We start from the raw sequence: 27,879 nt of genomic DNA, 5'->3' as shown, positions 1-27,879 counted from the left end.
TAGTGTTTGTTAGATCATTAGGTTAAAAGTATCAGTACAGTTTAATCAATAAATTGTATTGATGTTACATGCATGTAAAGTTCCAGGGAGCAGTTCATTTGATTTCATTTGTACACTTGCATGAAGCAGGACACCAAGCCAAAACCGATGGGTGGCCACATCCAAAAGTCCCTTTCAGAGCAGGACAGTTGGAATACATGTCTGAGTAGGAACATGGGTTTGCTTTTAAGAAAGAGGAAAAAAAACAGTTATATACTTGTATAAGAGTGTTATTTGCATAACTGAATTACATGTTCTGGAACATAGCACATAAATTAGCATCTACAATGATTTTAGTTGTTCTGAACCAATAAAACCAATTTAGTTTTTAATACCATAAAGTAATCGCTTCTATACTTACTGCAGAGCTTATCTTCACAAGCATTTGGGCAGTCACCGCATGATGGACCAGCTTTGTAGGGTGTGGGTAATAAATTCTGGTCGTTTCCTCTGTACAGTGTAAGATACAAAACAGATCAGTATGTGCATTGAATGCCTACATTTGTAAAGAATTGTTACTTATAGATACTTAAACTTTGTAACAGTGCAAAAGAAGTATTCGTTCTATCCCAAAAATGTGTACTGTTTGTTTACGAAGCCTTTATAATGCTTAGAATTTTGCTTCTGTTAAAATTATATATATTAAAAAAAAAAAACTTACGGAGGGCAGTACTGGCATACATAAAAATACTCCTATTTAGAACCAGGGCAATGAGCAACTGCACAGCCAACCTTGTTAGACCTGTACCACACAACCTAAAAGGGAATTGAAAATCATTCACAGCAGGAACTTTTAAAACAGAAAAACACACATGTCTTTGTCTAAAATGCATTGGTGGCTATCAATGTAGTTCGGGACAGTACTTTTTATTATTATTATCATAGATTCGTCTTTGAGAAATTTGATGTGACATTGGAGATAAATAATGGCTGCAAAATAAGATAGATGCAAACCTAAACTAGTGAGGTTATAGTTAGTAGTTTTACCTGGGTGTAATGTCCAACAACAGCACCATTTGTTGATCCAGCTCCATACTTAAAATCTTTGACTTCATCATACCAGGCCTGGACTGCCATATCCCAGGAATCTGCACTGGAGGACATGTAAAGATTCTCACCACACCCGCTAGCTGTGAAGTTTAAAAACATATAAATGAGGGCTGTCAATTAAGCAGTTAACTTCAGCGATTAATGCATACATTTTTTTGGAGATTTTCTTTTTGTTAACGCAAATTTATCCCACTCCTCTGTCCCTCTTAACATACAGTAATTCATTTCCCGCTGCACCATTTTGATACACTCCAGTGCATGCCAGGATTGAATGAGTGTAGTCATTGTTTGAATATAAAATTAGTCACAGAACTGCATTATGTAGCAAAGCACTCAAGGACTTGTGAATAAAATATTAGACTTACATTTTATTTTCCTAACAAATAAACACTTATAAATTTAGATTGTTTATTTTTTATTTATTTTTAACAAAGGCACCTTTGTAACGCTCCTACAGATCGATCAATCACCTGTTTGCACCTGGTTACTGAGCGACTACGGTACTGTGTGTTGAGAAACTGGCACTGTCACCTTGGCAATGATGACACAAATAAAATGTTTATTTTGTTGTTCATTTCATTTGTTGTTATTTACAAAAATGCTGGCTGGTATGTGGAGTTGGGGGTTAAAGCCTGTGGTGATTAACTAACTATCAATTACTACCTACAATAATTAATGTACTCACACGGTCTTCACTAAAGACAGTAAGTTTCACTGTAGCCCTCGGGATGAAATTGTTAGCTAGGTGGCTAGTGGCAACATGTTTTAATTAGCAGTGGGAGAAAACCGCTTCAGCAAGTACAGTAGAATCTGCCAGAACTGAGGGACACTGAATCTACTATTGGATACTAATGAGAGCATAACAAATACAAAAGAAAATATATGTTTTAAGCAAAATATTACGTTAATGTTCATTATGGTAATTGTTTATTTACTAGTTTTAAAATGTTAAGTAAAACGTGGCCTATTTTTTGATCTTGTTAGTACAACTGGGCCCTTTGCTAATTATAAAGAAGGACCAACAAATAGGATTCAGAATCCAGAAATAGGAAACAGGGTTTTTATGCAGGGATGTTTTTTGGATGATGATGATAATAAAAATAATAATAATAATAATAGCAATAAAACAAAATTAAATGGATGCAGTAATCGTACCAATGAAATATGCGATTACAACCAAGGTTAACTGAGATTAAAATTTTTAATCTCAAGATTAATCGCAATAAAAAAAAAATAAAAAAATATATATATATTAGATGACCTGTTGAACAAATGTCCAAAACATCTGACTTTTTATAAATGATAGATGAATAGTAGTTCTATTATTTTTTAAACACTGTGGTGGACCTATTTAGTCAGTCATTTTGAAAGGAATCTGTGGTCTAAATCATCTGAGGTTACAAACTGTATGTATACGAGGCTAAAAAAAGGTGCAATTGGGAGTAACAATGGTTGGGCAACTTTTTCCTATGATATGGTCAGTGTGATCTGACAAACATTCCTGAACAAGTCATTCAGTACTTAAAAAAAATAAATAAAATGTTTTATTTGTTAAAGCATAAACTTTTATTGTGGTGCATAATGCTTTTTAGTGCAAGTCCCATCCATTGCCAAATTCCGTCAAATCCATGTACTGGCTCTGAAGACAGATCAAGTAAACATGTCATTTTCACTGTTTCACCTTAACAAGTTCAAGTGGGCTGGCACTTGCTGGGTGTTCAGTGCTTGAGTGCTATTGCCAATGTTAACGTTACGTTGTGTAGCTGCACAACGTAACGTTAGCTGAACTACTATGTATTTTTAATAACACACATCCTCTCTTATAAACAGTTAAATTACTGTATAATGCAAAATAACAACAAAACATTCTTCTATATCATCTATCAGTCAGAATTATATTTCTTGACCAATGCAATTAAACTTTAGAAATTAACACTTTTTGATTATTATTATTATTATTATTTATTTCTTAGCAGACACCCTTATCCAGGGCGACTTACAATTGTTACAAGATATCACATTATACATTATTTCACATACAATTACCCATTTATACAGTTGGGTTTTTACTGGGACAATCTAGGTGAAGTACCTTGCTCAAGGGTACAACAGCAGTGTCCCCTCACCAGGGATTGAACCCACAACCCTCTGGTCAAGAGTCCAGAGCCCTAACCACTACTCCACACTGCTGTATCTAACCTTTCTTTTTATCAAAAACATACATTTGCACTGAATTTTTAAAACATAAACCCCTCAGAACCTTATTAGTACAGAAGTCACTCCTGCTAATACTACTGCAGTTTTATATATAAAAACAAGCCCAGTCACGGTAATCACATTACAGTTACAGTAATGACAACATGCTACGGTAATGACTGTTGTGTATTTAAACAATGATTTAAGCAGTTTCTAATAAAATTAACAGACTCCAAATGCATATTTTCTATTGGAAATAGTAAAACCTTCAAATCCATTTAATGTTGACCAAGAGTAACATTGGTGATCAGCACTAACATTTCACTAATGTAGTGCCCCTCAAAACAGAGACAAATAATGTCTTTCCAACATATTATATGTTTATCTGGTTGTACTTCTTTTAGTTTTGAACAAAACATAGATTCTGCCACAGGCTATAATGTAGCCCACATGTTTTGCATAAAGACAAACTAATCATTAAAGTATTATATGTTGCATTACTTCAGTCCACCTCTCCCAGCTCACTTTGTTAATTTTAATTTGTTGAAGGGCAACACCCAAAATAAATCTGTGCTTTGGTTGATCAATTATTATGTGGCAATAGTAATATACCTGGGTGTGTTTTGTTTGTTTTGTTTTTGTACAGTAATACTGTGTTTTGAATTGCTGATGTAAGGTGTAATGGATAAACAGTTATTGTAAAGTAATTCCTTTCTGCAAAAAGAGAGTCCAGCCCAAAGAACGAGCACATCAGTGTTAGGAACATGCAGATCAAATCCTTCGGTTTTAAGAACAAGCAAATGGAATCATTTGGACTCGCTGGCTTTATTTTGTGATAACCCTTGAAATACAGGGGGTGCCAAATATTATAGCCAGAGCCAAGGGACGGGCAAAACAGCACAGCAGACACACTGAAGAACGTATTGCCCCAAGGTAATTCCACATTTTATATAGTGTGTGTACATATATCCTATAATAAATAAAGACTGTTTTGATGTAATGTGTTTCACACAACGGTATCCAATAATAAAAACATGCCAGCCACAGCCCTATATAGTAGTACTCCATTGAGGCTGGTTTTTCTATATAAAAAAACACCTTTCCCCGAAATAAAGCCAAGTGTATCCTATTTTAGACTTATATCTCTTAGTATAAATAGTTGAGATTCGCAAACTACACAAAATGGACATCCCATTTTTGGATCATTATTGCATGTGCATAAACAGGACTTTCTCAAAATATTATTGCAATCCATAACCCAGGCAGGTGCAGTTCTGCCATAATGCTTGGGCGGGCATCGCACGGATTGTGTAGGTAGCTGGCGCAGTCCACGTGATAATCGTATAATCAACTTGTTTTTGTCTAATCTGCACTGCACACAGCTTTGTTGTAAGTTATATATACAGGCTAACAAGAGAGAGATGAGTATTTTTCTCTCTCTGGTAATTTGCAACAATTGTAAATGTTTTAACGTCATCACTAGTAAACTAACGAGAGCACTCCGGATTACGCGACAGGTGTCGCAGCCTAATGCTCACCCCTGGCTAACCTAGGCTAATTCTCACCCACGCGAATTTTAACTTGGGCTAATTTGCATCCCCTCGTGAGAATTAGCCAAGGGGTGAGAATGAACCTGGGCAAGAAATTCATCATACTGTCCCTTCCTATCTCCAATCCCTCGTGTCGCCTTATATTCCCTCTCGCCCTTTCCGTTCATCCTCTACTGGCTGACTTGTTCTCTTCCCTTGTCCCCCTGTGGTGGAACCAGCTTCCGGTTAACCGCAGGAATATTTAGTCTTTTAATGCTTTCCATCATCGTCGTCATTTTTTTTTTTTTGCTTGTAATTTATACATTTAGTTTAATTTTCTGTAAGTCGCTTTGGATAAAAGTGTCTGCTAAATAATTAAGTTATAATAAAAAAAAAAAAACTCAGGGTCCAGAGAGTTACGTCTTCGGAATGTAGATAAATAAATGAACCAGACACAACAATAAGAATTCATACACATCAGCTTACTTCCACGAGTTTGATTTTACCAGGTTTGTGTTCTGGTACTAATATATATAATTATTGTAATATGGTGCGGGGTAGGGAAACTTGTTCATTGCAATAGACAGGTGGTAAGATGCAAAACACCAGACACGGAGAGATCTTATATAAGTTCAAACACCACGGTGTCTGTATGTTTAATGGTTTTCAGGTTGTTTAGCCTTCCAATAAAGCAACAGTTTATACTTCTTAAATCAAAAAGAAAAATAAACAGAACGTAATAATTCTTCAATACGTAAAACTAACAAAACAAACAATCACTGGCAGTCTCGTGGTTCAGATACAGAAAAGGGTCGTTTTCACCGGGTTCGGGTTCTCATTCAGTCCAATAATCCAGTCCACTAATCAGGGTCCAATTCCGTTCCAAAGTCATTGCCAAGTAATCCTTTGTTTGTTTTGTTTATCTTTTTCTCTCCCTCGCTCTACGCCCGCCGTCCTCCACGTCTTTTCTCCTCCACTACTACACACAGACGCAGATTGCTGGTCAGAGCATATTTTATACCGGTGCGCTGATTCGGGGCACCTGTCTCTTGTTCTCTTGTTGAGCTCGTTAAAGCTGGATACAAATGACAAGAAAGATGAAGCAACATAACGTCCATCAATTATCCTACCCCGTGCCTTTTTTCTCCTGTGCGAATCGACCATGTCAGTGTTATGTTAGAATTGATATAGCATTTCTGGGGTAACACTATGATTGTGCAACTCTTAAATGGATGCTTTGAACGGTGCATTTGAAGATATGTATGTAAATACATATCACTCAAAGAACAAAACGGTTATTCTAGCCTTTGGAAAAGAAGGTTCAACTAAATAAGTTATTTATATCCGGTTCAATGTTTACAAATCATGCACAAAAGTGCCTTCTCTGGCCACAACATCGCATTTCATTTTGAATTTACTGACTTTTCTTAATAAAAACTAATCCATGCTGGGAGGTTACTAGACATCCTCTGCGTTTGACCAACTCTGAGGACGCCTGGTTTTTAGTCCCATGCAAATAATGCTGCCTTACAGCTCTGTCAGTAACTCACCACTTTTAGATTTATGGTTATTTATAATGACATAGATTTGTTGGGATGAGTAGATATTTCATCCATAACTTCAAACAGTAGTAAGACAATTGTGTCTGCTAATTCATCAGAGCATGCTGTTATTTATTGCAAGCTTGAATGCTTGTATCTTTATTATTTATTACATATGAATTATTAATTGCTTTCTACTCCAAGTCCAAAAACCTTCATACCTTGACACATTTCAGGGAAAATATTTATTTACTATATTTTTTTATTAAGTACAATCATTATTATGGGTAGAGTATTTTACAATACTGCAGTGATTTTAGAAAGGGAATTTTACCCAGTAGCCACAGTGTGCAGAATACAATATGGCTGTTTGGAACTTTAAATGCCTGCTGTGTCTGTCATAGAGCTTGTTATGGCTGTCATAGAGCTTATCTGGAAAACAGGATGCATCATCTACAAGTGATCTTGCTTGTAATAAACACATTCTAAACTACTCTGAATATGCTTACCACAGATGCAAGAGAGACATAAAACACCGGAAATAAATACACTTACGCCAATTACGCTATTTTTACATTTTATTTTCTATCTACGAGGTAAGTGAGGCACTAAAGGCAACACGGCATTTATTTGTTTGTCTAAAATATGTTTTAACTATAGCACTTTGTTTTGCAACAGTGTAATCTGTTACACTAGTACACAGCCGTTCATTTTTATATGATGGATTTCTTTAATATTTATACATTGCCTTTGAAAGAACATGCTAATGCCAACATGCTAATGTATCCCATTTGCTATGCAAATAGTGACAGTTGTTCAGAAATGCACTGAATATTTTATTAATGATCACCACCTAATATTTACAACACTAGAATTGTGAGGTTGAAAGCCAGCAAAGGAAGAGTAGACAAAAAATAAGACTTGACACTTGTTTTTAGTTGCATGATTTTAATTGAAATGTACACTTACAGCATATATCTATAGTGTTTGCTAGATCATTAGGTTAAAAGTATCAGTACAGTTTAATCAATAAATTGTATTGATGTTACATGCAAGTAAAGTTCCAGGGAGCAGTTCATTTGATTTCATTTGTACACTTGCATGAAGCAGGACACCAAGCCAAAACCGTTGGGTGGCCACATCCAAAAGTCCCTTTCAGAGCAGGACAGTTGGAATACATGTCTGAGTAGGAACATGGGTTTGCTTTTAAGAAAGAGGGAAAAAACAGTTATATACGTGTATACACATGCATATATGCTGCAACAGGAACATAGCACATAAATTAGCATCTACAATGATTTTTTAGTTGTTCTGAACCAATAAAACCAATTTAGTTTTTAATACCATAAAGTAATAGCTTCTATACTTACTGCAGAGCTTATCTTCACAAGCACCTGGGCAGTCACCGTATGATGGACCAGCTTTGTAGGGTGTGGTTAATAAATTCTGGTTGTTTCCTCTGTACAGTGTAAGATACAAAACAGATCAGTATGTGCATTGAATGCCTACATTTGTAAAGAATTGTTACTTATAGATACTTAAACTTTGTAACCGTGCAAAAGTAGTATTAGTTATATCCCAAAAATGTGCACTGTTTGTTTGTTAAAGAAGCCTTATAATGCTTAGAATTTTGCTTCAGGTTAAATTATATATATTAAAAAAGCATAACTTACGGAGGGCAGTACTGGCATACACAAAAATACTCATATTTAGAACCAGGGCAATGAGCAACTGCACAGCCAACCTTGTTAGACCTGTACCACACAACCTAAAAGGGAATTGAAAATCATTCACAGCAGGAACTTTTAAAACAGAAAAACACACATGTCTTTGACTAAAATGCATTGGTGGCTATCAATGTAGTTAGGGACAGTACTTTTTATTATTATTATCATAGATTCTGCTATGAGAAATTTGATGTGACATTGGAGATAAATAAAGGCTGCAAAATAAGATAGATGCTAACCTAAACTAGTGAGGGTATAGTTAGTAGTTTTACCTGGGTGTAATGCCCAACAACAGCACCATTTGTTGATCCAACTCCATACTTAAAATCTTTGACTTCATCATACCAGGCCTGGACTGCCATATCCCAGGAATTTGCACTGGAGGACATGTAAAGATTCTCACCACACCCGCTAGCTGTGAAGTTTAAAAATATATAAATGAGGGCTGTCAATTAAGCAGTTAACTTCAGCGATTAATGCATATATTTATTTGGCGATTTTTTTTTTTTTTTTAAAACACAAATTTATCCCACTCCTCTGTCCCTCTTAGCATACAGTAATTCATTTCCTGCTGCACCATTTTAATACACTCCAGTGCATGCCAGGATTGAATGAGTGTAGTCATTGTTTGGATATAAAATTAGTCACAGAACTGCATTATGTAGCAAAGCACCCAAGGACTTGAGAATAAAATATTACTTACATTTTATTTTCCTAACAAATAAACACTTATAAATTTAGATTTTGTTTATTTTTTATTTATTTATTTTTAACAAAGGCACCTTACTAACGCTCGTACAGATCGATCAATCACCTGTTTGCACCTGGTTACTGAGCGACTACAGTACTGTGTGTTGAGAAACTGGCACTGTCACCTTGGCAATGATGACACAAATAAAATGTTTATTTTGTTGTTCATTTCATTTGTTGTTATTTACAAAAATGCTGGCTGGTATGTGGAGTTGGGGGTTAAAGCCTGTGGTGATTAACTAACTATGAATTACTACCTACAATAATTAATGTACTCACACGGTCTTCACTAAAGGCAGTAAGTTTCACTGTAGCCTTCGGGATGAAATTGTTAGCTAGGTGGCTAGTAGCTACATTTTTTAATTAGCAGTGGAAGAAAACCGCTTCAGCAAGTACAGTAAAATCTGCCAGAACCGAGGGACACTGAATCTACTATTGGATACTTATGAGAGCATAACAAATACAAAAGAAAATAGATGTTTTAAGCAAAATATTACGTTAATGTTCATTATGGTAATTGTTTATTTTAGTCTTAAAATGTTAAGTAAAACGTGGCCTATTTTTTGATCTTGTTAGTACAACTGGGCCCTTTGCTAATTATAAAGAAGGACCAACAAATAGGATTCAGAATCCAGAAATAGGAAACAGGGTTTTTATGCAGGGATGTTTTTTGGATGATGATAATAAAAAATAATAATAATAGCAATAAAACAAAATTAAATGGATGCAGTAATCGTACCAATGAAATATGCGATTACAACCAAGGTTATCGGAGATTAAAATTTTTAAATCTCAAGATTAATCGCAATAAAAAAAAATAAAAAAATGTAATCGCTTTACGGTCCTTATGTAATATATATATATATATATATATATATATATATATATATATATATATATATATATTAGATGACCTGTTGAACAGATGTCCAAAACATCTGACTTTTTATAAATGATAGATGAATAGTAGTTATATTATTTTTTAAACACTGTGGTGGACCTATTTAGTCAGTCATTTTGAAAGGAATCTGTGGTCTAAATCATCTGAGGTTACAGACTGTATGTATACGAGGCTAAAAAAAGGTGCAATTGGGAGTAACAATGGGTGGGCAACTTTTTCCTATGATATGGTCGGTGTGATCTGACAAACATTCCTGAACAAGTCATTCAGTACTTAAAAAAAATAAAATAAAATGTTTTATTTGTTAAAGCATAAACTTTTATTGTGGTGCATAATGCTTTTTAGTGCAAGTCCCATCCATTTCCAAATTCCGTCAAATCCATGTACTGGCTCTGAAGACAGATCAAGTAAACATGTCATTTTCACTGTTTCACCTTAACGAGTGGGCTGGCACTTGCTGGGTGTTCAGTGCTGGAGTGCTATTGCCAATGTTAACGTTACGTTGTGTAGCTGCACAACGTAACGTTAGCTAAACTACTACGTATTTTTAATAACACACATCCTCTCTTAAAACAGTTAAATTACTGTATAATGCAAAATAACAACAAAACATTCTTCTACATCATTATATCAACTATCAGTCAGAATTATATCATATTTCTTGACCAATGCAATTAAACTTTAGAAATTAACACTTTTTGATCTAACCTTTCTTTTTATCAAAAACATACATTTGCACTGAATTTTTAAAACATAAACCCCTCAGAACCTTATTAGTACAGAAGTCACTCCTGCTAATTCTACTGCAGTTTTATATATAAAAACAAGCCCTGTCACGGTAATCACATTACAGTTACAGTAATGACAACATGCTACGATAATGACTGTTGTGTATTTAAACAATGATTTAAGCAGTTTCTAATGAAATTACACAGACTCCAAATGCATATTTTCTATTGGAAATAGCAAAACCTTCAAATCCATTTAATGTTGACCAAGAGTAACATTGGTGATCAGCACTAACATTTCACTAATGTAGTGCCCCTCAAAACAGAGACAAATAATGTCTTTCCAACATATTATATGTTTATCTGGTTGTACTTTTTAGTTTTGAACAAAACATAGATTCTGCCACAGGCTATAATGTAGCCCACATGTTTTGCATAAAGACAAACTAATCATTAAAGTATTATATTTTGCATTACTTCAGTCCACCTCTCCCAGCTCACTTTGTTAATTTAAATGTGTTGAAAGGAGGTGTGAAGAGCAACATCCAAATAAACCGGGAACCAACTCCCCAGTAATGTTGTTGAAGCTGTTGAAGCGGACACCCTGGGATCCTTCAAGAAGCTGCTTGATGAGATTCTGGGATCAATAAGCTACGAACAACCAAACGAGCAAGATGGGCTGAATAGCCTCCTCTCGTTTGTAAACGTTCTTATGTTCTTCTTCTTATGTTCTAGTGCTTTGTTTGATTAATTATTATGTGGCAATAGTAATATAGCTGGGTGTGGAGTTATTTTGTTTTTGCACAGTAATAGTGTGTTTTGAATGTATAAGGGATAAACAGTATAAAATGTCATCACACTTTTATTAAAATGTCACTACAACCTTTGTTTGGGCAAAAAGAGAGTCCAGCCCCAAGAACGAGCACATCAGTGTTAAGAACATGCAGATCAAATCCTTCAGTGTTAAGAACAAGCAAATGGAATAATTTGGACTCACTGGCTTTATTTTATGATAACCCTTGAAATACAGGGGGTGCCAAATATTATAGCCAGCTGTAATATCTGGCATCCTCCTAGGCAAAAAGAACAGGGGAGCCAAGGGACGGGCAAAAAAGCACAGCAGACACACTGAAGAACGTATTGCCCCAAGGTAATTCCACATTTTATATAGTGTGTGTACATATATCCTATAATAAATAAAGACTGTTTTGATGTAATGTGTTTCACACAACGGTATCCAATAATAAAAACATGCCAGCCACAGCCCTATATAGTAGTACTCCATTGAGGCTGGCTTTTCTATATAAAAAAAAAACACCTTTCCCCGAAATAAAGCCAAGTGTATCATATTGTAGACTTATATCTCTTAGTATAAATAGTTGAGATTCGCAAACTACACAAAATGGACATCCCATTTTTGGATCATTATTGCATGTGCATAAACAGGACTTTCTCAAAATATTATTGCAATCCATAACCCAGGCAGGTGCAGTTCTGCCATAATGCTTGGGCGGGCATCGCACGGATTGTGTAGGTAGCTGGCGCAGTCCACGTGATAATCGTATAATCAACTTGTTTTTGTCTAATCTGCACTGCACACAGCTTTGTTGTAAGTTATATATACAGGCTAACAAGAGAGAGATGAGTATTTTTCTCTCTCTGGTAATTTGTAATAATTGTAAATGTTTTACGTCATCACTAGTAACTAACGAGAGCACTCCGGATTACACGACAGGTGTCGCAGCCTAATGCTCACCCCTGGCTAACCTAGGCTAATTCTCACCCACGCGAATTTTAATTTGGGCTAATTTGCATCCCCTCGTGAGAATTAGCCAAGGGGTGAGAATGAACCTGGGCAAGAAATTCATCATACTGTCCCTTCCTATCTCCAATCCCTCGTGTCGCCTTATATTCCCTCTCGCCCTTTCCGTTCATCCTCTACTGGCTGACTTGTTCTCTTCCCTTGTCCCCCTGTGGTGGAACATCATCATCGTCGTCATTTTTTTTTTTTTTGCTTGTAATTTATACATTTAGTTTAATTTTCTGTAAGTCGCTTTGGATAAAAGTGTCTGCTAAATAATTAAGTTATAATAAAAAAAAAAACAACTCAGGGTCCAGAGAGTTACGTCTTCGGAATGTAGATAAATAAATGAACCAGACACAACAGTAAGAATTCATACACATCAGCTTACTTCCACGAGTTTGATTTTACCAGGTTTGTGTTCTGGTACTAATATATATAATTATTGCAATATGGTGCGGGGTAAGGAAACTTGTTCATTGCAATAGACAGGTGGTAAGATGCAAAACACCAGACACGGAGAGATCTTATATAAGTTCAAACACCACGTGTCTGTATGTTTAATGGTTTTCAGATTGTTTAGCCTTCCAATAAAGCAACAGTTTATACTTCTTAAATCAAAAAGAAAAATAAACAGAACGTAATAATTCTTCAATACGTAAAACTAACAAAACAAACAATCACTGGCAGTCTCGTGGTTCAGATACAGAAAAGGGTCGTTTTCACCGGGTTCGGGTTCTCATTCAGTCCAATAATCCAGCCCACTAATCAGCGTCCAATTCCGTTCCAAAGTCATTGCCAAATAATCCTTTGTTTGTTTTGTTTATCTTTTCTTTTTCTCTCCCTCGCTCTACGCCCGCCGTCCTCCACGTCTTTTCTCCTCCACTACTACACACAGACGCAGATTGCTGGTCAGAGCATATTTTATACCGGTGCGCTGATTCGGGGCACCTGTCTCTTGTTCTCTTGTTGAGCTCGTTAAAGCTGGATACAAATGACAAGAAAGATGAAGCAACATAACGTCCATCAATTATCCTACCCCGTGCCATATATATATATATATATATATATATATATATATATATATATATATATATATATATATATATATATATATATATACACACAGTGCCTATAGAAAGTCTACACCTCCTTTCAAAATGTTCACCTTTTGTTGCCTTATAGCCTGGAATTAAAATGCATTAAAATAGTTATTTTTTTCATTTATCTACACATCCTACCCCACAACTTCCAAGTGAAAAAAATATTCTAGAAATTTGTAGAAAATTAATTAAAAATAAAAACTGAAATAGCAATCCTAAATTAGCTCAGGTGTAACCAATTGCCTTCAAAATCACACACCAAGTTAAGTGGCCTCCACCTGTGTTAAATTGTAGTGATTTACATGATTTCAGGATAAATTCTGCAGTTCCTGTAGCTTCCCTCTTCTGGGTAGTGCATTTCAAAGCAAAGACTCAACCATGAGCACCAAGGCGCTTTCAAAAGAACTCCGGGACAAAGTTGTTGAAAGGCACAGATCAGGAGATGGGTATAAAAAATATCAAAGGCCTTGAATATCCCTTGGAGCACGGTCAAGACGATTATTAAGAAGTGGCAGGTGTATGGCACCACCAAGATCTTGCCTAGTTCAGGCCGTCCCTCCAAACTGGATGACCGAGCAAGAAGGAGACTGATCAGAGAGGCTACCATGAGGCCAATAGCAACTTTGCAAGAGCTACATGCTTTTATGGCCAAGACTGGTCAAAATGTGCATGTGACAACAATATCCCAAGCACTCCACAAATCTGGCCTGTATGGTAGGGTGGCAAGACGGAAGCCATTACTCAAGAAAGCCCACCTTGAATCCCGTTTTGAAGTATGCAAAAAAATACTAAGGAGATTCTGTAGCCATGTGGCAAAAAGTTTTGTGGTCTGACTAAAATTGAACTTTTTGGCCTAAATGCAAAGCGTTATGTTTGGCGCAAACCCAACACAGCGCATCACCCAAAGAACACCATCCCTACTGTGAAGCATGGTGGTGGCAGCATCATGTTATAGGGATGTTTCTCATCGGCAGGGACTGGGGCACTTGTCAGTATAGAAGGGAAAATGAATGGAGCAAAGTACAGAGAAGTCCTTGAGGAAGTCCTGCAGCCCTCTGCAAGAAAGCTGAAACTGGGACGGAAGTTCCACCAAGTATTAACTCAGGGGGGTGGAGACTTCTCCAATTATGATCTTTCAGTTTTGTATTTTTAATATATAATTTTTTTCTCAATAAAAACTTTTTTCCCCTTAACAGTGTGGAGTATGCTGTGTAGATAAGTGGAAAAAAATCCTTATTTAAATGCATGAAACTCTGAGGCACTGACACAACAAAATGTGAAAAAAGTTCAAGGGGGGTGTAGACTTTCTATACACACTGTGTGTATGTATATATATATATATATATATATATATATATATATATATATATATATATATATATATATATATATATATGAGAACACATTGGGAGGGATCTTAGACCATTCCTCCATACAGAATCTTTCCAGATCCTTGATATCCTTCGGTCTGCACTTATGGACCGGAGGACTTTCTAAATCATAACCAAAACAAAAGCCCTAACAATTAGTAATATGACATTACACAACAAACTATGTCATTACACCATAGTAAATGCAGTTTAACTCAATTTGCATCAAATGAAACAAAGAATGCATCTTACAAATCAACATTCCAGCACCCATCATGCTATTTTTATACGTATGTTCATTGTAAATGCACATAGACACTTTATTATGATGGGACATTTTGCATTTTCTTTTTAAATGTTTTCAATACAAAATACTTACCACATCAAGTTCAGAATGGCGGCACTCACTAATGGCTGAGAGCCTACTGAGAAGACTGGACAGCTGGCAGCTGCATTGGAGGGGGAAGTGCTGCAGGACAACCTCACCACTGAAGTGGCTGGACGGACAGTATACCACCCTGTCTGGGTAGCGGTGGTCCAGGAACCCTGCATACTGGGCCTGGACTTCCTGCGCTACACAGGTGGGCAATTATATCTCAGAACCGAGACATTGCACCTGCAGGAGGGCCCGACCTTGGCCTTGGCCTACCCAGGGGGACTTGGCTTCCCCCAGAGGGACCCTTTTGCTTGGCAATTTCAGGCCTTGCCGAGGGCCCAACGACACGCTGCAGCTAGCCGGTGGACCTCAGCCCTCCCCTCTGCTGAAAATAGCAGCCGCCCGCCACCGCCCAGGTTTGCAGCCCGCAACCTCTGGTCCTCTTGTCCGAAGGACGATGGCCATGCCCTGGAACAATGCCAACACCGGGATGGAGCTGCTGGAGTGGGGGAACTCAGCCCTCCACTGACCCAGGCAAGATCAGAAACACCAACCCCCCTCCTCCCTCTCATCTTCTTCCAGCGCCAACGTCATCGAGCTCCCTCCACGGGGCCGTGGCCGCCCCGAGGATTGACATCACTGCACCCACAATCTCATCCCAGACGCAAGCCCCTGCACCCTGTTGCTGCCACAGTGACCACAGTTTGACGTCCGAACTGTGAGGGACTTTGCCCAGAGCAACAGGTCCATCTGTAGGAGCCGTTATTTGCTTATTGGTCCAGCTTTGCTACTACTTTGGAGGATGTGGGCCAGACACACCTTGTCCACTCATCCCCATGTAGATGAGTCCCTGGATCTGGTGTCCGGGTCCAAATGGTTCTCCTCTCAACCTCCAAAGCGATTACTGGGAGGTAGCTTTGTCCCCCTCTGCCTGACTCAAGACTGCCTTCTCCACCGGCCACGGGCTATGGCAATTTACCGCGATGCCGTTTGGACTTTGCAACACCCTCGCAATGTTGGAATGGCTTATGGAGAAGGTGTTGGCCAGGGTGTCCCCAACGGAGTGTCTAGTCTATCTAGACAACCTGCTGGTCCATGAGAGGACCTTCCAGCTGGCCCTGGCTTCCCTACGAGAAGTGCTCCAGTGAGTGACGGAGGTGGGGCTCAGGCTGCACCCGGAAAAATATACATATGGATGAGGTACAGGGGTTGCCCTGTGTTTGTATTAACTTTAAAATAAGCAGTCTGAGGCGATTTTATCCCCTGCAATACCCCAGCGCCCAGTTACTTATTCAATTTTAGTTACATTTGTGCATATTAGCGAATAAGAAGCTGGAATGCAAATAAGAAGCTGGCCAAAATGTGCATCGTCGCATTAAGGTTTTTTTGTTTGTTTGTTTGTTTGTTTGTTTGTTTGTTTGTTTGTTTGTTTTTTTAATTTTGTAATTTTCCAAAGTAGCCTATAGTTTGACACATTTGTGGCTACTCTGGAGAATAATTCAAATTAGTCTCACTTAGACATGAATGGATGGTTGGATCGTCTTCAGATCGGCTTGAGGTAAAGTGAATTGTGTTGTGTGTATTGCAATGGGATTGTATTTCAGCTTGGGATAGTTATACACACATACACACATAGGCACACACAAACAGCTGCTTCTAACTTAGAATCCATGTTGCCAGGGAGACTCGGTCTGACTTGCTATCACTCTGTTTTTTTACTGGCGGATAGTCGTATTGACCGTGCTGAAGCAGGCAGAAAGCTAACTGGTGGAAGTTTACATTATCCACCACTTTCGTCTTTAGAAAATGGACACAGACTCTTAGATCATTAGGCATTCCACCAAAAGAAACTGTCAGAATAACAAATGAACCAAACTGGATAGAGTCCCGCTGTGTTTTCTGCAGATTTAGTAAATTCTCAATTCACAGCAGATCTCTTTTGAAAATAACAACCAGAGTGTGTGGAAAAGCCGATTTCACAATACTGTAGCATTGCGTGTAAATGAAGGAGGCTCACTCAGGATTTGCAGGTTCTCGAATTGCCACTGTATTAAGTCGGGACTCTACATTAGGGAGTGGTTAACAGAAAGTACTGATTAGAGGAGAAACCTCAAAATGCAGCAAGGTAACCAGTGGTGTATCACAGGGATCAGTATTAGGTCCTCTGCTATTCCTAATCTATATTAATGATTTAGATTCTGGTATAGTAAGCAAACTTGTTAAATTTGCAGACGACACAAAAATAGGAGGAGTGGCAAACACTGTTGCAGCAGCAAAGGTCATTCAAATTGATCTAGACAGCATTCAGAACTGGGCAGACACATGGCAAATGACATTTAATAGAGAAACGTGTAAAGTATTGCATGCAGGCAATAAAAATGTCTTCATCTAGACAATGTGGGGAAGCTATAAAAAAGGCCAACAAGATGTTTGGATATATTGTGAGAAGAGTTGAATTTAAATCAAGGGAAGTAATGTTAACACTTTACAATGCATTAGTAAGACCTGTGACAGAGATCGAATGAGTCTTAGTGTTAGATCTCCCTCTCGACCTGTGAGAGCACGGTATACGAGGAACAGAGTACCCTTAATGAAATGGCACGACAATTTATTCCGTAGGGTAGATGGAAGTCGGTCAGTTCGGAAGGGGGCGGAGCCATGGCACCCGAGCTCAGTGACCCAGACGGTAAGCGGCGTGGCATCCGAGGACTGGAGGAGCGGATGCGCTCGTTAACCTCGGGGTCATGGGCGAGGGTATAAATAGGGGGCATGGCTTGAGTGATCTGTTCCTTTGCATATGGTTAAAACATATAACCGAGAAGGAGCCCGAAACGTGAACGCGACCGTGAGTGTTTTGTGTCTGTGTCCTAACACTGTGTGTCTTGTGTGTTATTGTCTCACTAAGATTACTGAGCACGATCCGGAGCTGCAGCCGCAGGCCAGCGAAAACCCGGACTTCACCACTCACCTGTTTCACTTTCGGAACTGTCTCTGTGTTTGCACCTTTTAACACTTGTATCACGCACTGTCTTTGTGTACGTGTTTAGTGTGGGTGTCGGAACGGGACTTTGGGGTTGCGGGTCAAACCCGTAGGATTACAATTAGAAGTGATACACGCCGCTGTATCACTTCCAGCACTATTATTATTTACAGGTTTTGCCTTGAGGCTCTGGACATTTATTAAATTAAATAAACACCCTTGCACCTGTACCAACGTCTGTCCGTGTGATTATTCTGCACTGCACTCACCTGCACGTCATTACCACTTTGCCACACGTGGTCGTCAGAAGTAGGAGATGGACTACGCAACACTGTCGGCGCTGCTGGAGCAGCTGGACAGCAGACGGGAGGGGGAGGAAAGACGGAGAGAGGAGAGGTACACCGCGTTGATCGAGAGGGTCGGGCTGGCAATACCTCCCACAGCATCAGCGGAACGCGGCTTCATAGCGCCCAAAGCCAGGACGCATAAAATGACGGCGGATGATGATCCAGAGGCATACCTGGTGGCATTTGAGCGGCTGGCTACCACCGCGTCATGGCCCCGACAGTTCTGGGCAAGCCAGCTGGGACCCTGCCTGATTGGGGAAGCGCAGGCAGCATACCAGGCAATGGGGGATGACGACGCCGCTCAATATGACCTGGTAAAGCTGGCTATTCTCCGCCGTCTGAATATTACGGAGGAAACGCACAGAGTGAGGTTCAGGGAGTACAGGAGGTCCCCGAACGTACGCCCCAGGGTGGTCGCGCAGAAGCTCTGTGACCACATGATACACTGGCTCACCCCGGCGCTAAAAACAACTGCCCAGATGGGGGAGGCCATCGTTATCGAGCAGTTTTGTCATGTGGTCGGCGCCGAGACCCAAGGATGGATACGGCGCCACAACCCCGACACCCTGGAACAGGCAGTCAAACTCGCTGAGGACTTCGAGGACTCCCTGGTATCCGCCCAGACCGGGCTACTCACCCCGCTACCTCAACGGAGCAGCCGAGCCCCACCTCCTCTCTCTTCTCCATCAGCCCCACCACCAGGACCGGGTCAACGCCCTTCGAGAGCACCAACCCCAATGGGCGACCTTGCCTCCTCTTCATGGAGACCAAGGTTGGCCCCCAGCGGGGGTAGAGGTGCTGCCCCTGCCCCGTTGCCATACCAGCAGCGGGACAGACCATTTAATACTGTGCCCTCCTTTCCCCCTACCTGTTTTAGGTGCCGCCAGCCGGGACATCAGGCTAGGTCATGCCCATCTGCGATGGAGTGTGACGTGGCCGTCTGTAATCTGGCATCTGAAGCGGGTAAGCGAGGGAAAAATGGTCGGGAGGGGCCTTGTATTGTTAAGGTGATTTTTGGAAATGTGAAGACCCATGCATTAGTGGACACAGGGTGTGGTCAGACCTTAATTAGAGCATCTCTCTTGGGCGGTATGGTGTGGCAGCCACAAGGTCAGGTGGCGATCTCCTGTATCCATGGAGACACGGCAACATACCCCACAGTAAAAGCATATTTATCGGTCGGTCCGATGAAACGTTCCCTGGTAGTTGGGGTAGCGGAAAGGTTACCACATCCCATTATTCTGGGTCGGGACTGGCCCAACTATAAAGATTTATTGAAATTAAGGGCAGTCCCGGCCATACACGCAAATGTGGCAGAAAAAATAGAAGGGGAAATAATTGGTAATGTTTTTCCCTTTCAAGCGGAAATGTTCTCTTCCCTGTTCCGGCCGAAAAAAACAAACAAAGAGAGAAGGCTGCGGAAATGGGAGGGAGCGTTAATGAGACAAGGCTGGGGGCTGGTGGGAGCCTGTTATAACGGTGAAAAACGTCAGTCAAAGGGGGTCGGAACGCAGTGTGACCGAGAGGGCGAGGTTACTGGGCCATCAAGGGCAGATGTTACTCCTGCCCCGCTCAATATACCGGACATGTGGCACTCGAATGTGAACCTAGTGTGGGAGCAGGACAATGACCCATCACTGGTGCACATTCGGGGACAGGTCCGGTCCATTGAAGGTAAGGATGTTGAAGGCGCTGGGGCACTAGTATTTCCACACTTCATTATCAAGGGGCAATTACTATATAGGGTAAACCTGGCCGCGGGCACAGGACATCCTGTAACACAATTATTGGTTCCCCCGTCTTGTCGGCTGGAGGTCATGAGGCTGGTGCATGATATCCCTTTTGCGGGGCACCTCGGAGTTGACAAGACAAGGGAACGGATATTGGCTCGATTCTTTTGGCCAGGTGTTTATAAAGAAGTGTCGAAATATGTAGCCACATGCCCAGACTGCCAGAGAGTAGCGCCGGGTCGAGTGCGCCCCGCCCCTTTGGTCCCACTGCCGATTATTTCCACCCCCTTTGAACGCATCGCAGTGGACATAGTCGGCCCTTTGCTACCTTCTGACTCCGGGTATACGCATATATTAGTGGTGGTAGATTACGCAACGCGATACCCAGAGGCAGTTCCATTGAGGTCCACTAGTGCTGCTGCGATAGCCAAAGAACTAGTGCAGATTATGGCAAGAGTAGGGATCCCCAACGAGATATTGACTGATCATGGAACTAATTTCTTGTCAAATACGCTACAGCAGGTATATAAATTACTAAAAATACGTCCCATCAGAACGTCGGTTTACCATCCACAGACGGACGGTTTGGTGGAACGTTTTAATCAGACTCTAAAGGCGATGCTGAGACGATTTGTGAATCAGGAGCAAAAACATTGGGCATCGCTCCTTCCCTACCTCCTTTTTGCAGTGAGAGAGGTGCCGCAGAGTTCGACAGGGTTCTCCCCCTTCGAGCTCTTGTACGGCCGACAGCCTCGCGGCATCCTCGATCTGTTGAGAGAGGGGTGGGAGGAGCACAAAGGCTCGTCCAAAAATGTAGTGCAGCATGTGCTCCTACTGAGAGATCGCCTAGATTTGGTCGGTCGTTTGGCCCAAGACAATCTTAGATCGGCTCAGCATCGACAACAGCAGCATTACAATCAAAATGCATTAATCCGAACTTTTCGACCGGGAGACAAGGTAATGCTGCTACTTCCCTCAGCGGAATCCAAACTATGTGCTAAATGGCAAGGGCCATATGAGGTGATTCGGGCTATAGGAAAGGTGAATTATGAAATTAAACAGCCCGATCGCCGTAACAAAAAAGAAATTTATCACATAAATTTATTAAAGCCCTGGCAGGCAAGAGAGGTGTTATTTATAGCCCCAGGCAATATAGAGGATGATTTAGGGCCCGAGCTAGAACCCTCTAGCACAAAGAACATTTCGATGGGGGAACAGTTACTTCCTGATCAGCAACGTGAACTACGCAGGTTAATTGAGGAATTTAGCGATGTTTTTTCTAACACGCCCGGTAGAACTAACCTCGCTGAATATGACATTATCTCTCCCCCAGGTGTCACAGTGCGAGAGAGACCTTACCGGGTCCCGGAAAGTCGACGGAGTGGCGTTCGCAAAGAGGTATGGGACATGCTCGAACTTGGGGTGATTGAGCCTTCCAGGAGCGAGTGGTGCAGTCCAATTGTGATAGTGGCCAAAAAGGACGGCACCAACCGCTTCTGCGTTGATTTCCGCAAGGTAAACACTATTGCCAAGTTTGATGCATATCCCATGCCTCGGGTCGACGAACTCCTAGATAGACTGGGGACGGCGAGGTTCATCTCCACTCTGGATCTGACGAAAGGATATTGGCAGATCCCGTTAACTCGTAGGTCTAGAGAGAAAACCGCATTTTCGACACCAGAGGGGCTGTTTCATTTTACAACCATGCCGTTTGGGTTACATGGTGCGCCTGCTGCCTTTCAGAGACTGATGGACCAGGTTTTACACCCACATCGTGAATATGCGGCAGCGTATATTGATGATGTGGTCATTTACAGCTCCACCTGGCGAGAGCATTTGGCTAGGATCACAGCCGTCCTTCAGTCTCTAAGGGCAGCCCGGCTGACAGCTAACTTGCGAAAATGTGCGTTTGCCAAAAGAGAAACACAATATTTGGGATTTGTAATGGGGAATGGCAGGGTGAAACCCGTTGTCTCCAAGGTCCAGGCCTTGGTAGACGCGGCAATCCCCAAAACCAAGGCTCAAGTGCGGTCGCTACTGGGGTTAGCCGGTTATTACCGCCGCTTTATCCCCGAGTATGCCACAGTGGTTAATCCCTTAGTTGACCTCACCAAAAAGAGCGCACCAAATTTAATTAAATGGTCAGAAGAATGTCAGGGGGCGTTTAATACTGTTAAGCAGAGACTTTGCCAGGCCCCTGCTCTCATCACTCCAGACTTCACTAAGAGATTCATCCTCCACACCGATGCTTCGGATGTCGGTTTGGGTGCAGTCCTGTCTCAAATGGTAGGCAGAGTAGAACACCCCGTTTTGTACATAAGTAAAAAAATGCTCCCTCGGGAGCGCAACTACTCCGTCGTCGAAAAAGAGTGTTTGGCCATGAAATGGGCTACTCACTCTTTAAGATACTACCTGCTGGGACACTCATTTGATCTTGTCACTGACCACGCCCCACTCAAGTGGTTAAGCACAATGAAGGACAGCAATGCCCGGATAACTCGGTGGTATCTGGCATTGCAGCCCTTCATGTACCATATGGTACACCGTGCAGGGAAAGACCACCAAAATGCGGATTATTTTTCCCGGGAGGGGGGAGTAATGGGAAAGGTAGGGTTAGCCGAGTGTTCCTTCGGCTCCACTCTGAGCGGTGGGATATGTGACAGAGATCGAATGAGTCTTAGTGTTAGATCTCCCTCTCGACCTGTGAGAGCACGGTATACGAGGAACAGAGTACCCTTAATGAAATGGCACGACAATTTATTCCGTAGGGTAGATGGAAGTCGGTCAGTTCGGAAGGGGGCGGAGCCATGGCACCCGAGCTCAGTGACCCAGACGGTAAGCGGCGTGGCATCCGAGGACTGGAGGAGCGGATGCGCTCGTTAACCTCGGGGTCATGGGCGAGGGTATAAATAGGGGGCATGGCTTGAGTGATCTGTTCCTTTGCATATGGTTAAAACATATAACCGAGAAGGAGCCCGAAACGTGAACGCGACCGTGAGTGTTTTGTGTCTGTGTCCTAACACTGTGTGTCTTGTGTGTTATTGTCTCACTAAGATTACTGAGCACGATCCGGAGCTGCAGCCGCAGGCCAGCGAAAACCCGGACTTCACCACTCACCTGTTTCACTTTCGGAACTGTCTCTGTGTTTGCACCTTTTAACACTTGTATCACGCACTGTCTTTGTGTACGTGTTTAGTGTGGGTGTCGGAACGGGACTTTGGGGTTGCGGGTCAAACCCGTAGGATTACAATTAGAAGTGATACACGCCGCTGTATCACTTCCAGCACTATTATTATTTACAGGTTTTGCCTTGAGGCTCTGGACATTTATTAAATTAAATAAACACCCTTGCACCTGTACCAACGTCTGTCCGTGTGATTATTCTGCACTGCACTCACCTGCACGTCATTACCACTTTGCCACAGACCTCACCTAGAATATTGTGTTCAGTTCTGGTCACCTCGTTACAAAAAGGATATTGCTGCTCTAGAAAGAGTGCAAAGAAGAGCAACCAGAATTATCCCGGGTTTAAAAGGCATGTCGTATGCAGACAGGCTAAAATAATGAAATCTATTCAGTCTTGAACAAAGAAGACTACGCGGCGATCTGATTCAAACATTCAAAATCCTAAAAGGTATAGACAATGTCGACCCAGGGGACTTTTTTGACCTGAAAAAAGAAACAAGGACCAGGGGTCACAAATGGAGATTAGATAAAGGGGCATTCAGAACAGAAAATAGGAGGCACTTTTTTACACAGAGAATTGTGAGGGTCTGGAACCAACTCCCCAGTAATGTTGTTGAAGCTGACACCGTGGGATCCTTCAAGAAGCTGCTTGATGAGATTCTGGGATCAATAAGCTACTAACAACCAAACGAGCAAGGTGGGCTGAATGGCCTCCTCTCGTTTGTAAACTTTCTTATGTTCTTATGTTCTTACACCGGGCTGGTAACAGCGTGGTGCTTTACAAGCCAGTGGTACAATTACAACTGAGCAATCGAGTACTACTCAGACTGTGATGAATAATAAAAAAAGAAAAGAAAGTAAAATAAAATGCACTGTTGCGGCCTAAGTGTAGTCTGGTTTCTTTTTGCTGTAGTCCCGCTTCACTTCAGCTCTCCTTGTCTCTGTCTTCTGCATTCATTTTCTCACTCCAGCTTGTCTCTCCATCTGAGCAGCAGCCAGGCAGCAGAAGCAGCAACCCGCTACATAGCCATCAATCCCAAGCAGACCAGGCTTCCCGCTCTCAATCCCCCTGATGGTTGCAACATCTCGTCCCTTGGTTTGTGCCAACAATGTTGCAACTGGGTACCACTCGTGCGGCAAGCCAAGCCCCTGATTGGTGGTGATTCTGACGTCCCCCGAACACCTGCTGCATTGAACTGTTGACCTTGGGTCACAGAACCTTCCTGAACGCTGGTACAGCAGACCCAGTGTCGTTACAATATAATCCCAATCAAATACGGAAATCGTTTTATCAAAGTTTTGAAAAACCGACCCCTAGGCATTCTTGAATAGATGCCAGAATGTTTTATTTATTTTTTATTTCAAGTACTTCTCAATACTTGCTCCGCAGCGCCTCACAAAGCCTCTGGCTCCTCTCACTCCTATGCCTCCACTAACAAACTTACTGTGTTTTTTTAAACAGTCCATGATCAGACGCACATAAACAGGTTCAGATACAGACATCGATGAAATGTAGACCTGTGCAAACTGTCCATTACTTTTTCATCCCAGATAAAATTTTACAGGACATTAGGACCTTCTATAAAATGTCAAACTTAAGCGTCCTGTGTCTTTTTACTCCTGTGCGAATCGACCATGTCAGTGTTATGTTAGAATTGATATAGCATTTCCGGGGTAACGCTATGATTGTGCAACTCTTAAATGGATGCTTTGAACGGTGTATTTGAAGATATGTATGTAAATACATATCACTCAAAGAACAAAACGGTTATTCTAGCCTTTGGAAAAGAAGGTTCAACTAAATAAGTTATTTATATCCGGTTCAATGTTTACAAATCATGCACAAAAGTGCCTTCTCAGGCCACAACATCGCATTTCATTTTGAATTTACTGACTTTTCTTAATAAAAACTAATCCATGCTGAGAGGTTACTAGAAGTCCTCTGCATTTGACCAACTCTGAGGACACCTGGTTTTTAGTCCCATGCAAATAATGCTGCCTTACAGCTCTGTCAATAACTCACCACTTTTAGATTTATGGTTATTTATAATGACATATATTTGTTGGGATGAGTAGATATTTCATCCATAACTTCAAACAGTAGTAAGACAATTGTGTCTGCTAATTCATCAGGGCATGCTGTTATTTATTGCAAGCTTGAATGCTTGTATCTTTATTATTTATTACATATTAATTATTAATTGCTTTCTGCTCCAAGTCCAAAAACCTTCTTACCTTGACACATTTCAGGGAAAATATTTATTTACTATATTTTTTTATTAAGTACAATCATTATTATGGGTAGAGTATTTTACAATACTGCAGTGATTTTAGAAAGGGAATTTTACCCAGTAGCCACAGTGTTCAGAATACAATATGGCTGTTTGGAACTTTAAATGCCTGCTGTGTTTGTCATAGAGCTTGTTATGTCTGTCATAGAGCTTATCTGGAAAACAGGATGCATCATCTACAAGTGATCTTGCTTGTAATAAACACATTCTAAACTACTCTGAATGTGCTTACCACAGATGCAAAAGACATAAAACACCAGAAATAAATACACTTATGCCAAATACGCTGTTTTTACATTTTATTTTCTATCTACGAGGTAAGTGAGGCACTAAAGGCAACACTGCATTTATTTGTTTGTCTAAAATATGTTTTAACTATAGCACTTTGTTTTGCAACAGTGTAATCTGTTACACTAGTACATTCACAGCCGTTCATTTTTATATGATGGATTTCTTTAATATTTATACATTGCCTTTGAAAAAACTGCTAACATGCTAATGTATCCCATTTGCTCTGCAAATAGTGACAGTTGTTCAGAAATGCACTAAATATTGTATTAATGATCACCACCTAATATTTACAACACTAGAATTGTGAGGTTGAAAGCCAGCAAAGGAAGAGTAGACAAAAAATAAGACTTGACACCTTTTTTAGTTGCATGATTTTAATTGAAATGTACACTTACAGCATATATCTATAGTGTTTGCTAGATCATTAGGTTAAAAGTATCAGTACAGTTTAATCAATAAATTGTATTGATGTTACATGCAAGTAAAGTTCAAGGGAGCAGTTCATTTGATTTCATTTGTACACTTGCATGAAGCAGGGCACCAAGCCAAAACCGATGGGTGGCCACATCCAAAAGTCCCTTTCAGAGCAGGACAGTTGGAATACATGTCTGAGTAGGAACATGGGTTTGCTTTTAAGAAAGAGGGAAAAAACAGTTATATACTTGTATACATATGCATATATGCTGCAACAGGAACATAGCACATAAATTAGCATCTACAATGATTTTTTAGTTGTTCTGAACCAATAAAACCAATTTAGTTTTTAATACCATAAAGTAATAGCTTCTATACTTACTGCAGAGCTTATCTTCACAAGCACCTGGGCAGTCACCGTATGATGGACCAGCTTTGTAGGGTGTGGTTAATAAATTCTGGTTGTTTCCTCTGTACAGTGTAAGATACAAAACAGATCAGTATGTGCATTGAATGCCTAAATTTGTAAAGAATTGTTACTTATAGATACTTAAACTTTGTAACCGTGCAAAAGAAGTATTAGTTATATCCCAAAAATGTGCACTGTTTGTTTGTTAAAGAAGCCTTATAATGCTTAGAATTTTGCTTCAGGTTAAATTATATATATTAAAAAAGCATAACTTACGGAGGGCAGTACTGGCATACACAAAAATACTCATATTTAGAACCAGGGCAATGAGCAACTGCACAGCCAACCTTGTTAGACCTGTACCACACAACCTAAAAGGGAATTGAAAATCATTCACAGCAGGAACTTTTAAAACAGAAAAACACACATGTCTTTGTCTAAAATGCATTGGTGGCTATCAATGTAGTTCGGGACAGTACTTTTTATTATTATTATCATAGATTCGTCTTTGAGAAATTTGATGTGACATTGGAGATAAATAATGGCTGCAAAATAAGATAGATGCAAACCTAAACTAGTGAGGTTATAGTTAGTAGTTTTACCTGGGTGTAATGCCCAACAACAGCACCATTTGTTGATCCAGCTCCATACTTAAAATCTTTGATTTCATCATACCAGGCCTGGACTGCCATATCCCAGGAATCTGCACTGGAGGACATGTAAAGATTCTCACCACACCCGCTAGCTGTGAAGTTTAAAAACATATAAATGAGGGCTGTCAATTAAGCAGTTAACTTCAGCGATTAATGCGTACATTTTTTTGGAGATTTTTTTTTTGTTAACGCAAATTTATCCCACTCCTCTGTCCCTCTTAACATACAGTAATTCATTTCCCGCTGCACCATTTTGATACACTCCAGTGCATGCCAGGATTGAATGAGTGTAGTCATTGTTTGAATATAAAATTAGTCACAGAACTGCATTATGTAGCAAAGCACTCAAGGACTTGTGAATAAAATATTAGACTTACATTTTATTTTCCTAACAAATAAACACTTATAAATTTAGATTGTTTATTTTTTATTTATTTTTAACAAAGGCACCTTTGTAACGCTCCTAC

At 40.4% G+C, this 27,879-nt stretch overlaps 2 protein-coding genes and 1 pseudogene across 2 annotated transcripts; all 3 read right to left on the bottom strand.

Moving 5' to 3' along the window:
* Window positions 1-8: 8 nt before the first annotated feature.
* Window positions 9-1,329, bottom strand: LOC117410994 (cysteine-rich venom protein Cau1-like; annotated as a pseudogene).
* Window positions 1,330-7,268: 5,939 nt separating this feature from the next.
* Window positions 7,269-13,014, bottom strand: LOC117410809 (serotriflin-like). The gene is made up of 5 exons (XM_059025730.1): window positions 12,989-13,014; window positions 8,355-8,497; window positions 8,029-8,123; window positions 7,726-7,814; window positions 7,269-7,558 (listed from the first exon to the last, which is right to left on the bottom strand). Exons 2-5 carry the CDS (start codon window positions 8,469-8,471, stop codon window positions 7,431-7,433), a joined length of 429 nt encoding a protein of 142 aa, XP_058881713.1. The 5' UTR covers window positions 8,472-8,497; window positions 12,989-13,014; the 3' UTR covers window positions 7,269-7,430.
* Window positions 13,015-26,292: 13,278 nt separating this feature from the next.
* On the bottom strand, window positions 26,293-27,513 carry LOC131737390 (cysteine-rich venom protein Cau1-like). The gene is made up of 4 exons (XM_059025942.1): window positions 27,362-27,513; window positions 27,036-27,130; window positions 26,733-26,821; window positions 26,293-26,565 (listed from the first exon to the last, which is right to left on the bottom strand). Exons 1-4 carry the CDS (start codon window positions 27,476-27,478, stop codon window positions 26,438-26,440), a joined length of 429 nt encoding a protein of 142 aa, XP_058881925.1. The 5' UTR covers window positions 27,479-27,513; the 3' UTR covers window positions 26,293-26,437.
* Window positions 27,514-27,879: the final 366 nt, after the last annotated feature.

Source organism: Acipenser ruthenus, chromosome 6, assembly GCF_902713425.1.
Source record: "Acipenser ruthenus chromosome 6, fAciRut3.2 maternal haplotype, whole genome shotgun sequence".
In the NCBI taxonomy this organism is placed as follows: domain Eukaryota; kingdom Metazoa; phylum Chordata; class Actinopteri; order Acipenseriformes; family Acipenseridae; genus Acipenser; species Acipenser ruthenus.
Note: the sequence above shows the minus strand (reverse complement) of the source record. Positions and strands in the feature narration are given on the sequence as shown.

What these genes read in the sequence shown, in the direction of transcription:
- LOC117410809 (XM_059025730.1), bottom strand. Translation starts at nt 8,471, where the DNA reads ATGTCCTCCAGTGCAAATTCCTGGGATATGGCAGTCCAGGCCTGGTAT. An exon ending in TTGTTGGGCATTACACCCAG is followed by an intron (nt 8,124 to 8,354) that starts GTAAAACTACTA and finishes ATTCCCTTTTAG; the next exon opens with GTTGTGTGGTACAGGTCTAA. An exon ending in GTATGCCAGTACTGCCCTCC is followed by an intron (nt 7,815 to 8,028) that starts GTAAGTTATGCT and finishes TACACTGTACAG; the next exon opens with AGGAAACAACCAGAATTTAT.
- LOC131737390 (XM_059025942.1), bottom strand. Translation starts at nt 27,478, where the DNA reads ATGTCCTCCAGTGCAGATTCCTGGGATATGGCAGTCCAGGCCTGGTAT. An exon ending in TTGTTGGGCATTACACCCAG is followed by an intron (nt 27,131 to 27,361) that starts GTAAAACTACTA and finishes ATTCCCTTTTAG; the next exon opens with GTTGTGTGGTACAGGTCTAA. An exon ending in TTGTGAAGATAAGCTCTGCA is followed by an intron (nt 26,566 to 26,732) that starts GTAAGTATAGAA and finishes CTTTCTTAAAAG; the next exon opens with CAAACCCATGTTCCTACTCA.